This window comes from Hoplias malabaricus, chromosome Y (assembly GCF_029633855.1).
Source record: "Hoplias malabaricus isolate fHopMal1 chromosome Y, fHopMal1.hap1, whole genome shotgun sequence".
NCBI lineage: Eukaryota > Metazoa > Chordata > Actinopteri > Characiformes > Erythrinidae > Hoplias > Hoplias malabaricus.
In genome coordinates this window covers 14,399,304-14,413,171 of record NC_089820.1, presented here as the reverse complement: position 1 = coordinate 14,413,171, position 13,868 = coordinate 14,399,304, and the positions used below count along the sequence as shown (strand labels likewise).

Here is a 13,868-nt window from a genome sequence, read left to right as displayed (position 1 = left end):
TTAGCATTTTGGGAATACAAGTTTTGTGTTTTTGTTATGCTTTTGTTCAGCTTTAACACATGTTAATTTGCTGATCACAAGCAAAAGCAGCATGTATTGTGTATTTGGATTCTGGTATGTTGGTGAACCGGCATGGTCCTGCTGAGTGACCAGCAAGGCAGCAGCAGACCAGCCATAACCAGCACAAATCAGCAAAGAAGATTAAATCCATGCTCAACTCTGCTGTTGTTCTTTAGAAACATAGCCACAGAAGTTTTTGTCATTAGTGTGTCATTAACATTAGCGTATTATTCTGGGTGACAGTGTTATTTTCCAACCTCATTTTCACAGGAAGCTATTTAACTTTAACAGATTAGAAGCCACTAAAATGTCATTATATGAACTAAAAATGGCCCAATGCTACTTTTAGGCCAAGTCTTTAACAGCGCTAATAGTGGAACGTTTATGTTCCTCCAGATTTTCAGTGTTTAATTCAATGCACTTATTTCTAAAATGGCTGTCTTTGTTTGTATGTAATGAAACATTTGCTCGGACACAAAAGCCCTACTTTAAGTGCAGAATGTCCAGGGGGGGACTTTGCATTCAGGCCTTAAATGAAATAACAGCGCCACTTGTTTCAATGTGAAAATCCTGGTCAAACAAGGCAAGTAAGGGGCTTTTTTCCCCCCATCTCAGCACCACTCCTATTATACACAGGGCTTTGAGGCAGTCTCATTCTCTAATGCCATGTGTTACTGCAAGGAAGGATTAGCCAGGCTGGGGGAAAAATATATTCAAAACGTGTAATAGATTCTTTGTCTGGGCTGCTTCTTTGTCCTTGGGAGGCCTGTTCCCTACATAAGGCACTGAGTGTATTCTAATAAACCACACACACACACAAACACACATACCTCACAACTCATCTCTTTCGCACAGTTATTATCTGTAATTGCTGTCACGCTCGTGATTTTATTGATAGTAAGAGTTTCCTCTGCATTAGGTGTAATTTCATGCTGGAAGACTCCTGTGCAGTGACCTCTATAGGGGCCAATAGAGACATTAAGAGGAGTAAATGTAGGGATTTGGGTTGGGTGGGGGCCCTTATCAGCAGGGGCTATGCTGATCTAAGTGCCTCTTGTAAGACAGTAAATATTGCTCTTGGCCCATGGTGAGAGCCTCTTTGATACGGATACTGAAGAGGTCCAGATTGAAATGGTGCACCACTGAAATGTAAAACTGACTGATGGCAATTATTAAAACAATGGGCTTCAATGGAGGCGCCCTGCAGACGGCCCAAAAACATCATAAATAAACTTTGTGGAATTCCACAAGACTGTTGAAGGCTGTTTGTTTTGACAGTGACCAGGGTTTTAATCTTTTACCTGATGAATTGCCATTAACAGCCTACAGCCTTGAATTCATAGCCACTGTCATGAGATCACATCATTTCCTTGAGAAATGCTCATCATTCTCAGCTACAAACACACAAAGATGTGTAAATATCCTGTCTGGACGTCTATTGGAGAAAGTCATCAAGACTGGTTTTTAAAGCATATAAACTATAAATCTTAGCCAAAACCACGTTCTGACCTCACAATAGTGGTAATGTGAGGCATGTCTTTTCTGGCCAGATGAAGTGACTTAACTTTGCAAGGGTAATCATCAGAATACAGTGTGAAATGAAGTGTTGGGAGCCATCAAACCCATCAGATCTACTCTCCTCTTTCAGGAGGACCCCTAGTGTATCGCTGGCCATTCTTGTGTGTTCTTACGCTCTTGTGTTCTTGCTTGACATCATCTTCCACTGCCAAAGTTACATGGCCAATATAACAAGGATGCATCAGTACATGACTTGCCAACAAGAACGATCTGAATATTCCATCATTTACTGAGGCATCACGAATTTGCTCTTGTAAGGTGACTTCTCAAGAATGTTCTTCTGAAGAACTTGCCTTCTTCTGTTAATTTTGGAGATTTTCTTGTGGGTGACACTTGGCTCCAACAAAATCCAAAAATAAAACTAGCTGTTTCACTCTAGACATTCAATCCGCTGAATTTTTGAGGATTACAGTAAACTCTAGTGGTCAACATCTCTTCTGTAGGACTGAGGCCCGGAACAGAGTATGGAATGGGAGTGACGGCAATCAAGGAGGAGAGGGAAAGCTTGCCTACCACCACAAACGCAGTGACAGGTAAGATATCATCCTTAAGATCACTGCGGCTTTTATAAGAAACCTCAAATCTCAGAAGCCTTTTCTGTTCAGGAGACACATGCTATGTTAATGCGGCTGTAAGAAATGTCCCTCAGGAAGTATTCCTGTATGTAAAGGGTAATGTGACTGACCAGTCCTCAGTAAAAATCAGCACTGACCTCTTCTTCGCAGACCTTGATGCTCCTAAGGATCTGGAAGTGATCGAGAAGTCAGAAACCACGCTGGTGCTGATCTGGAGGCGACCCATGGCCAAGATTGACATCTACAGGCTGGTGTTTGTGTCTGCCGACGGCCACAGGGCAGAGCTGGAGGTTCCAGGCAGCGAAAGCACTTACACCCTGAGGAACCTGAACCCAGGCATGCTGTACACTATCACGCTCGCCTCCGAACGAGGGAGGAAGAAGAGTGCACCCGCCATTATTTCGGCTTCCACTGGTGAGTCTTACACTTTTTACACATTGCTCTACATTGTAAAAGATAGATTTTTAATGTACTGTTATATTTACAGTGTAGTGTTTTATGGAAATATTTTTAAAAAACCCATATTTTCAGCAATTATTTTCATATGTATATAAATATGATTTCTGTATGTCATAAAACCAAGCAACCAATCCCATCAACTTGTGGGATGGGCTTTCAGGCTGAGCGGCAGGGACTAACAGCATGTTCATAGATTGTACTGAATAAAGGCCAAGGTCTGGAATTATTTCTAAACAACTTTAGGGGATTTTCTTCTTGGAAAGAATTGCTACATCTGTCATTGTGAGGAAAAGTGATGAGTTTGTAGATGTTTAAAATGATGATGACTGGAGGGGGGCGGTGACGTGTGGCTAATAGCTGTAATTCAACAGAAATATACTGCAAAATGTAGCTGGAAAACATTTGTTTTTTTATAGGATTTTTGCCAGAGCACTAACGGTTGTTCCTCTGGTGCATTCATGATCAACGACTGTCCTGAAATACTTAGAGGCTCAGTTCTCACTTCCTTAGAAGAAGACCCGTCAATTTTATATTGATCTGGATTTTAGAGCTTTCCTTACTCTCTTGGCCAGAAAGAATAATTTATCTGCTTTCTAACTTCATTCACCCTGCCACCAGGTGACTAGAGGGATTGATATTTTGCAGGTTTCCCTCCTCTCAAAAATGGTCAATATTTCATTTGGAGTGTGAACGTAGAGCGTACAAAGCTCTATAAATTAAATCCGAGGTCCTCACTGGTAGCTACCCTCTTGGCCAGGGAGATCTTTTCATCCATACAGTCAGCCAGTCTGCCAAGACGCTGAGCTGAGGAATGAATTGAATTCATTGTCTGCTCCAACTTTACATCCCCAGCTCCCTTTCGCTCCCACATCTAGAGCATGTGGGTTTGTTTTACTCTTTAAACAAATACGGATAATTAGGACATTTTTGTGGCATTTAAAATTGCTGCTTGAACATCCAAACTAAATATTTTGATACAAAAAAATAATAAAAATAAAAATCAGCTGGATATGTGACTGGGTTTGGGGCGTGAGGGGGTTGATATGACATATGGAAAACATATGAAAGGTGGGTAAACTGACTAAAGCAGGTTTCATGTAAACTGGCGCACAATGGAATAAGCTGTTATAGATGTATACATAGAGTTATGTCAGTTTTCATTAAAGGTTTATGTAACATTACAATGTCACATAATGTTACCAACATGATGTAGAAACACCTATAAGTTTAATCAAACAGAGTGCTACCAGAAATGGAGAATATTCCACACACACAAACACAAAGCTCATTCATGTGATAATTGTCCAAATGAGGCCACACCCCTGGTTTTGTGTGATTTGACCAGGATGAACGGAGGGGCGGGCTGATAAATAGACCCCATGCCGAGGGGCCTGTTAAAACAGTATCCCCCAAATCTGCACTACTATTATCCCACTGAGTTCATTCCTGTGACCATTATCAGCTCCAGACACGACCGCAAACAGGGTACACCCTCCACTGGCGTGGAGTGGGACGAGGCCGAGTGGGGGGCAGGGAGGCCATTCGGTCTGGGCCTTTATCCTCACGGACAATCACTAGGCGCCTTGCTGAAAGGATTACAAGGATCGCAGCTCAAGTGTCTGGGGACCCGCCGTTTGTGGTTATTAAGCATTCAGCAGTGTCCAGGACGAGACACATTTCTACATGTGTGTACCGACATATATGACTAATGTACACACCCATGCAAAACAAAATGACAAAATATTAGGCTTTCAATCAGCAAGAACTTATTAATAATAATCAACAAATGCTAAAGAACTTTAGTACATTTCCATTCACTCTGTACTGGGTCAGATGTTACATCAGCACACTCTCTGCAGGCTCAGACACTGTACACTGTCAGAAAAATGTCACTGTGGTGGTGCCCTCAAGGAAACTGTACCTTTAAATAGGGAACGTAACTGTACATTAGCCTGTTATAATTATAGATGTTAAAACTGTGTTGATTTCATATGCCCCATTTCATCTCCAGGACTTACGATATGTTATTATACTTTATACAGTTCTATAATGAAAGATTGCAAATGTTCCCCTCTCCTTCTGGAGAAGAGAATGTAATGTACCTTTAGGGAACACAACTGGACTTTGAAACCACAGCTGTACCTTTAAAGGTACACTCTTATTGTTTGTATCTTTAGTGGCTCTTTTACTGAGAGTGTAGAGGTTCATGGTCTGCACAGTAGTCCTCTAGCTGATTCTCAATGGGCTTTGCAGTGTGAGCTTTTTATTCCTGTAATATTCTCAATAATATTTGGTGTTAGGACCATTATAAATTGCCATTTTGGGTTTGGCTCAGTTTTTGGACAAATGTGTACATTGTACAAAGACATCGTCCTTAAACTGAATACTCCAGTGGTCTTTAATCAGACTGGGGTCTGCTGTGTCTATGCTGCATGTTCCAAATCAGCAGACAAATGTTTCAACAGAATGAAGAGTTTTATTCCAAAATTGAAAGTGAAATCATTTAAAGAGCACAAATGGGGGAAAAAACACGTTTCACGAAATGTGAATTAAAAACAATCCATTCAGTTTTTTGTGGGCTTCCTGATCTGAAAACATCATTTAAAAAATATTTTGATCTTGTGATGCTGTCTTACGTAGAGCACAGATACTTTTAAAAAACGGTCCACCTCCTCGTAAGAGTTTCTCTAATCACAGAACCAGATATTTATATGAAATCACAAAGATGAGGTTAAACACTGCAAGTGGAGACATGGGTGTACTTATTAAATATCTAGAAAATAAAGGATAAATAAAAGAAAATGAATAAAGCAAGAGAACAAGAGAAAATCACTAAAATCCAGAGCTTCAGCTCCATGCCCCTTACTCCTGGGCTCTGGTGCTGAACTCAGCTGTGGCTCATTCTCATTTAAAGGAACAGGAGCTGAAACCAGTTGTTCTGAACAGGGCTATTTAGACAGAGGGAAAACGCTGCTGTGTTATTTGATCCTAGTGCTATTTGGACAAAACCATATCACAATCATTTCATTAACACCCCAGAACCTGAGGGGTACATTATATGGTTAATTTAGTGCTATACATCATTGAAATTAAGCTCATACACAAAAAATAAATAAATAATGATAAATAATTAAAGGATAGGCGGCACGGTGGTGCAGCAGGTAGTGTCGCAGTCACACAGCTCCAGGGGCCTGGAGGTTGTGGGTTCGATTCCCGCTCCGGGTGACTGTCTGTGAGGAGTTGGTGTGTTCTCCCCGTGTCCGCGTGGGTTTCCTCCGGGTGCTCCGGTTTCCTCCCACAGTCCAAAAACACACGTTGCAGGTAGATTGGCGACTTGAAAGTGTCCGTAGGTGTGAGTGAATGTGTGTGTGTCTGTGTTGCCCTGTGAAGGACTGGCGTCCCCTCCAGGGTGTATTCCCGCCTTGTGCCCGATGATTCCAGGTAGGCTCTGGACCCCCCGCGACCCTAAATTGGACAAGCGGTTACAGATAATGGATGGATGGATGGATATTTCTCATCTTTCTTTCATAAAGGCAGATCCAGTGCTGTGATTGGACAGACTCTGTCAAGGAGGCAGTACAATTCCAAAACCTCTGTACTTTGTGTATGTTTTCATATTCAGAACTCTTAGATACAGGATTTAGGAATTAAACTCTTCAAATACACTTATAATCAATAACCAATGGGCCAACTACAGCCCAGGGACTTCTATTGTAAGTGTGTTTTGGTTGAAATATAAGGAGTATTCATTTAAGGTGGTTCTGGCTTGTCGTGAAAAGTCACTCATTCTGTCTCCCTCCAAACCAAGTTAAGGCCAGACCTCAGGCATAAAGCAGTGGATTCAGAATCTCAGAAACACCAAATATTTTTTAACAAATATACACTATATGGCCAGATGTTAACATGGTATTGGCCTAAGATACAGTTTGTATTATTCTGAGAAGCTTCATATTAGACTTTGGAACATTTCTTGGAACCACGTAATCATGGTTAGTCTGGGATCATCCGTCGACGTTGATCTCATCCTAAGTGGAGCTAAATCAGTCCACAGGATTCAGTCCACTGCTATATATTCCAATGCTGAGGGTCTGTGTACTTCACCCATAACATGAAATTGACAAAGGATATCCACAAACCTGTGGCCTTGTAGCATATATTAACAGAATTAATTTAAAAAACAAACTACTTCTTACCTTAGAAAATTATCTCTACAAAAGAAATGTGACTTTTCATTTATTAAAATATATGCACATCGTCAAAAGATTGTTGCACACAGAAGGATTGCGATGATATTCAGAAGGAAGATAAAAAATGTCCAGGAGAAATGATAAAATGTTTACACTGTTATGGGCAATATTTACTGATCTACACATACAGAAGTGGCATCTACTGGTATGGCGTCAGCCGCTATGCTTACTAATGCAACATGTCAGACGTCTTCGCATGAAGTTGGAAATGTTCCTAATGGCGTCCTGTGATAATCCGTCCCATGCAGCTTGAATATTCTCACGCAGTTCCTGCAGATTTTGTGGTAGGGTTGGAGTGTTGATAGCATATTGTAGGTCTGGCGATGTGGCTGGGCATGGCAGAGTATCTGTGTTTTCAAGGCAAGCTCTGGAGATGGCAGCAGTATGTGGACAAGCGTTGTCCTGTTGGAATAGCTCAGCAGAGTGTGTGATCGGCAAAGTAAGGGCCACTGGTTAGTTGATGTTATGGGCAGTCATTGTAACCGTCTGCATGCATGAATTTCTGCATCACGCAGCTGTCTGACACTTGTGCCAGGATGACTCAGGGACAGCATCACTGCTCACTGAATGTCTGCAATTCATTGGTTCTCCCTCTCTGTGATTTGTGTAAGACTCCCAATCCCTTTGTGTCACTGCTGCTTGTGCTCTTCTATCCACTGCCACCAACAGTGTGCTACGCTCTTTAAAATAAAGGTGCTACAAAGTTCCATAAAAATATATATCTTTGTTTTAAAGAGGTGGGAGTTTGAGGAACCTTTTAAAAGTTTAAAAATCCTTCACTGGATTTTAAGGTTCTTTACCCATTTAAACATATTAGCAAGCATGGTTCTTCATGGAACTTCAAGTGGTTCTTCTATGGCATCGCACAAAGAACCTTTTGTTGCACCTTTATTTTTAAGAAAGTATGGTAATACCCACACGAGCAGTATGATGTGCAATACTTTGATAAGAAAATCTGGCTTCCTAGAGCCCTAGGATGTGACCTCTCTCAAAATGATTGAATAGTTTCCAACTCTACTCCTAGGCTGACCTTGCTTGCAAAGTATCCTACCAGCACAACAGCAGGAGTCAGAATGGAAAGCATGCGCAACAGGATGATCTTATATTGTCATACAGGTAGAGCAATGAGGCTCATCCTTGCGTTACATACGGAGCTGAGCATGAACTTGAATCATTCGCATTTCTCATGATGCCAGATCTACACACCGAGTTTCATTCCTGTCGGGTGAATCCTTCTGGTTGCAACAATTTTTCGATGATGAGTGTATTATCTTTCATAAGCAAATAATCACTGTTGCTTCACAACTTCATATCTCCAAATGGTATATTTGCAAGGGAAGTTTTATTAGATTATTTAAAGGTTATTAAATGTTTTGAATGTAAGCTAATGGGAAAGGAATGAATGAAATCTGAGATGTTTCTATTGGCCCATTCATCTCATTGTAGAGGGCAGCCTGTGTTGTCAAATAATTACAAAAAAAAAAAAAACCCTCAACAATGGAGATATGAGGTTTTGTTGTGTGTGTGAGGAAATTCTCAGCTGATGCCTGGGAAGGTCATTCACTCCATCCTCATTGTTTTGCGCTGCATTTTGCCACTTGAATGTGCATTGAGAGGATAATGGTGTATCTCCAAAGCTTTCTGCTACTCTCATGAATGCTGACAAAGCACAATGAGATTCAATTACGCCGCATGGCCGCTTCCCACCTTTTGAAGTGTCCGCGTACTTCTGCTGAAAAGTGGGCTACACAGGACCTTCAGTAATTAATGGCTCCTCCTCCACACCCCTGAGCCATTAATAGCAATGCTGCACTGCTTTTAGAAATGGAAATCATCCTAAATCCAGTCAGTTTATAATATCTAATATTTGATCTGATTTGCTAATGAATGCATTGAATTATGAGTCTGTTGTATGAATATTCTAAGGTTATTCAACCTATTCCTTTGTGTTTTTGCTTGTTTTAAAGTCATTTTATCTAATAGAATTTCATATTTGGTTAATATCAGGGCAACAATATAATTGTGGTGTCAGTTCCATCTGAGATAATGGTTCTGCATTGGAATAAATCACGATTTCTAGCTGTAAATCACTTGAAACCAGTCAAACTGACAAGAAATGGGTTGAATAGTCTTAGTGTTTTCTTGCAGCTACTTCATAATGAAGAATATTAGATATAATGACCAGATTTAAGATGTTTACCCTCTATAAGATCATATATAGTGCCTGAATGCGCTGTTGGTCAGATTCATGGCCTAAAACCAAAGGGTGACTGCGAATGAGCCTGTTTATCACCACAGTCTTTACAGGGGCACACACCCTTACTTCACTCTGAACTGACAGATGTTCTTATTGCATGGAACAGCTGGAACTGAACCAGAGAGCCTCATTCACAGATGTTTATTAGTCTTTTTACTCACAGAGAGGACACGTGATTTCCCCCAGACCTTTTGTTATTTGTGTTGATGTTTCAAAAAGACCAGTAAAAAAAAGAACAAGCAGCTATTATGGGAAAAAGCCTGCAGCCCTCAACACACTCAACATTCTCTCAGCCATATTCCACTTTCCAGGAGAGGCTTCTCATCTCAGAATGATATGCTGAAGAATATGAACAGCATTTCTAATCAATTACATGTCATTAACAATTACAGACAAAAGTATGAAAAGCACAAGACTGGGTTCATTCAAATGCTAACAACAAGAAAAACAACTAAATAAATATGCCTTGGCTGAGTATGTTTGCTTTGAATCAGCAGTGTTCTAGATATTCTCAAACGGGCAGCAGCCATAAAGCCAAGGAAGCAATGCTGTCAAGTTGTGTGTGAGGCTTTCAAGCTGAAGGCAAATAGCTGAGGGGTGTGTGGAGATAGGGGCAGTGTCTAGTTGCAAATTCATAGATCCATCTGTACTGAATGAATCTAAACCATGGCTAAGGTACTGGACCTTTATTGAGAATGTAATTTGTCACTTTGATGAACAGAGAAGAGATTTTAGGGGTTTATTTGATGACTTCTTCTTTAACTTTGAGGGCATCAAGAAAGGACAAGAATGCTGAGCTGTCCAGAGCAGCTCACTAGTCGCTCGGTGTGCAGTGTACATGCTTTAATCCCACAAATAAAACATTCAGCTTTCCTCTGAGCTCAGCTTTGTCCTGAGTGAAGCATCAGGGGATTGGGGTAAGTTTATTTCTTTTAGCTGCTAGAGCCAACATCTCAGAAGACTGTAGAAGAATGTCTCCTTGATGAAATGGAGGTTAATGAAACTAGCAAAGACATGGAGAACTTTTTTTTTCTTACAGCAAACGGTAAGTTTTCTTTGTACCATACACTGTTTATAGCAATTTCTTTCACATTTGGTGATCTTCTTAAATATGTTGACTGTTTCTTACTGTAACGAAGACTACACTCAAGAAGGAAGATGCTGAAGACCACCTCCCTGAGTCATGGTTATTCTTTGAATCCCTGCCCATTGCCTTTTTGTGTGTGTGTGTGTGTGTGTGTGACATATAATTGTAATTTAAATATTCTGCCCCACATGTCATTTAATGGTAACTGACACGTTGTTATATCTAACAAACAATTAACTAAAAATTAATTAGTTGGAAAATGCATGCATTCAATATGAGTTCCATCAAAAAAAACTGTGCATGCATTTGTTATGTTCATGGGTATAATATTGTATCCAAACATCCATGTGAGTTTTGCTTTTTTAAATGAAATTACCATTTTTAATATGCAACCGTTACCATAAAAAGACAAAGAGCTGGTGAATGTTTGATTTACATTTATACGTCACACAAAAACATTGAAAAACCTATTTGTACACCCACCATTTAAGCCCTGTCTTGGGAATCTTGAGTTGTCGTTCATTTTATGACACCCTCTTGTGTTTTTGCTGTTGCTGTATTTCCCTTTAAATGTTACACACCTCAACACATGTTTCCGCCTGCTCCTCTCCTTTTCTCTACTCTTCATGACACACGTCTTCTGTTTATCATCCAGACAGTAAAAAGCCACTGGTTAGCAACATCACCGTCACTGAGGTTTCCTGGGACAGCTTCAATATCTCCTGGGGGCTGGAGAGAGGGGAGTTTGAGGGCTTTGTGATCGAGGTGGCTGACCCTGATGGCCTCTCTGATGGCCAGAACCACACTCTCTCTGGTCAGGAGTTCAGATTAGCCATTACTGACCTCTCTCCCAGCACTTTCTACAGGATCACGCTTTATGGACTGTACAGAGGAAAGCTCTTAGAGCCCGTCTTTGCTGAAGCCACCACAGGTACCTCCGTCCACTAGGGTGCGGGAGCATCACGTCTCCTTTCAGCACCTTCTTCTTCTTTGGAAATTTGCTGTGAACAACTAACACATACTCACAGAGCAGTTCCAAAACAAAACTAATGCCTGAAGATGCTCTATAACTCATAGAATGCTAACATCTATTCTTTATAGTCTTTAGTCTACCAGCATGCAGTAGACAGAGTGTGTATTAGGCTTTGACAGTCATGAGGCCCTACTTGATCTCCAGGGTGAAAAGGGAACCTAGTAGAGTGCAGGTGTGTGTTTCAGTGAGCAAAAAAGCCTCAACGCCTAAACTTTACAAACTGAACAAAGCTGGGACAAGACTGTTACTAATACCCTTCATTTTTGGGGAAATGTTGGACCAGCAAATGTCCACAAACTTCTGCCTGAATAGTTACAAAGGCCCTGATTATGGCTTGACAAGTAGGATAATAGAAGTTTTATTCTCCGCTGGAGAACTATGATTTTACCCAGGTTGAGGGTTGTTTTTAACCATGATGTCCAATGGGAACATACAAAACCACACATCCACAGCCTGAAGCAGCTTCTATCTTTTAACAAAAGATAGGAAACAATATGATAGTTTTGAGCATGGACACTTTTTAAGAGCGCTACACCCCTAAAAAAGTTTGATGTACACACTACTTTAACCACAACCATCCTCTACACGTCCGCTTTTGTAGACCCCACACATCTGAAGGCTTTAGTCCACTCTCCTGGCCCAAAGCAAGCTGGAGCATGTTCACATTGAGAGCACACCTGCGCGAGAGCATAATGAAGCCCTGCACTAATCACAGACAAAGCCTGCAGGTGCACCATACAGGACCTCCCTCCACCATCACAGCTTTATTTAAGCCCTACAGACAAAGTCAAGCTAATAATAGCCTTTTATTTTTAATGGCCCATAGCCCACAGCAGGCACTGGGAGCATAGCAGTGCACAATGATTAAACACTGATATCAACACCTTAATGACAACACAAATTAAGCCTCTGTCCAAGGATAGAACGACTTTATAAGAAGTAGCTAAACGTCTCTCCAAAAAATTTATATTACAGGCAGAGACCTTCTTAATTAAATAAAACGTTGTAAACATTGTAATGAGCAATACATTCTCTCTCTCGCTCTTTCTCTCTCTCTATACAAACACACACACACACACACACATATATATATAGATAGATAGATAGATAGATAGATAGATAGATAGATAGATGCAAAAGGATGTGACCACAGATTATTCCAAATAACTTTGGAGCATTTCTATTGCTCCATCCTTGGTGAAGTTGATGTGTTCCTGAGACGGAGCACAATGACAATACATGTTTTTCCTTGGATAAATAGTAAACATGTCAGTGACATCTCCACAGCTCCACTACATTACGTTGTTGCTGCTGGTTATTAGCTCTGAGCAGCCGTTTTTGGCTTTGCTCAGTTACTCAGCAAATAAAGCTGCCGACTGGGTTGCAGCGGCTGGGCCAGGGAAGTGATCCCAAGGAGTTTTTGTCATTTCTTCTGAAAGCTCTCGTCAGTATGCAGACCGCGGTTTTCCAACTCATTCTCCAGCTCTCACTTTCACACATTTTCTTGGCATTTATCAAGCAGTGGCTGCAGGGGCCACGGTGGTGGCAGACTCGCGAGTGTGCATGCTAATAGGTGAGATGAATAAGGCAAAGTGATTGGGCTGAAATTAGACGAAATACAAACTACAGGCTCCACTTATTTCTTTATTTACGTAGTGCTTTTCATTTAAGTGACAAAATCTCAAAGAGTTTTACAAAGAAATAGACTTAAAGCATCAGGAAGATTAAACAGCGCTCTTTAGATGAAAAAAACTAAAATAAAATAAAGCCATAAGCATAAGCCAAGCCAAAATATATTACTTTTATCTGATTTTAAAACAATGCTAGGAAAGAACAGTTTGAGAAGAACTGGTTGGGGGGGGGGGGGTATTATTGTCTGCACAACTTTCAGAATGACTTTCCGAAATACATTTCAAGACAAATATGTTCTCTGACAATTCTCTTGAAATTATCTAAAAGAAGGTCTCAGACAAAATATTCATGACCATTTTATCTGGTTAAAGGCGACATTTATGACAAATATTATTATTTATAAAGTTCAGGAGAGGTCTTACCATTAGATTTTAGGTTATATTCGCTTGCTTTAATGTGTTTACAAAGCCCTAGTGTCAGTAAATGGCTAAAAACAAACAAACAAACAAACATGTATCTCTGGTATACTAGGTTTGCTCTCTCTGTGCTCATGGCAGAAAACAAAAGCCTCTGGAGTTTTTTTATAAAATAGAGAGAACTCTGAATGTTGAAAAGCATGAACTGTTTGGGATCAGGCGGCATGGTGCTGCAGCAGGTACTGTCGCAGTCACACAGCTCCAGGGACCTGGAGGTTGTGGGTTCGATTCCCGCTCAGGGTGACTGTCTGTGAGGAGTTGGTGTGTTCTCCCAGTGTCCGCGTGGGTTTCCTCCGGGTGCTCTGGTTTCCTCCCACAGTCCAAAAACACATGTTGGTAGGTGGATTGGAGACTCCAAAGTGTCCGTAGGTGTGAGTGAATGTGTGTGACTGTGTGTGTTACCCTGTGAAGGACTGGCCCCCTCCAAAGCTACATAACTCAAGTTACAAATGAGTTTCTGTGGT

General features: G+C 40.8%; 1 protein-coding gene across 2 annotated transcripts in view; it reads left to right on the top strand.

Moving 5' to 3' along the window:
• tncb (tenascin Cb) overlaps positions 1–13,868 on the top strand; it is a 60,482-nt gene that overhangs the window by 29,051 nt on the left and 17,563 nt on the right. The window contains exons 9-11 of one of the 2 annotated variants that reach the window (XM_066655260.1): positions 2,082–2,171; positions 2,364–2,627; positions 10,919–11,194. In XM_066655260.1, coding sequence (XP_066511357.1) covers positions 2,082–2,171; positions 2,364–2,627; positions 10,919–11,194 — 630 coding nt within the window. The remainder of the gene's footprint in view (positions 1–2,081; positions 2,172–2,363; positions 2,628–10,918; positions 11,195–13,868) is intronic. The other variant, XM_066655261.1, reaches the window with a different exon arrangement.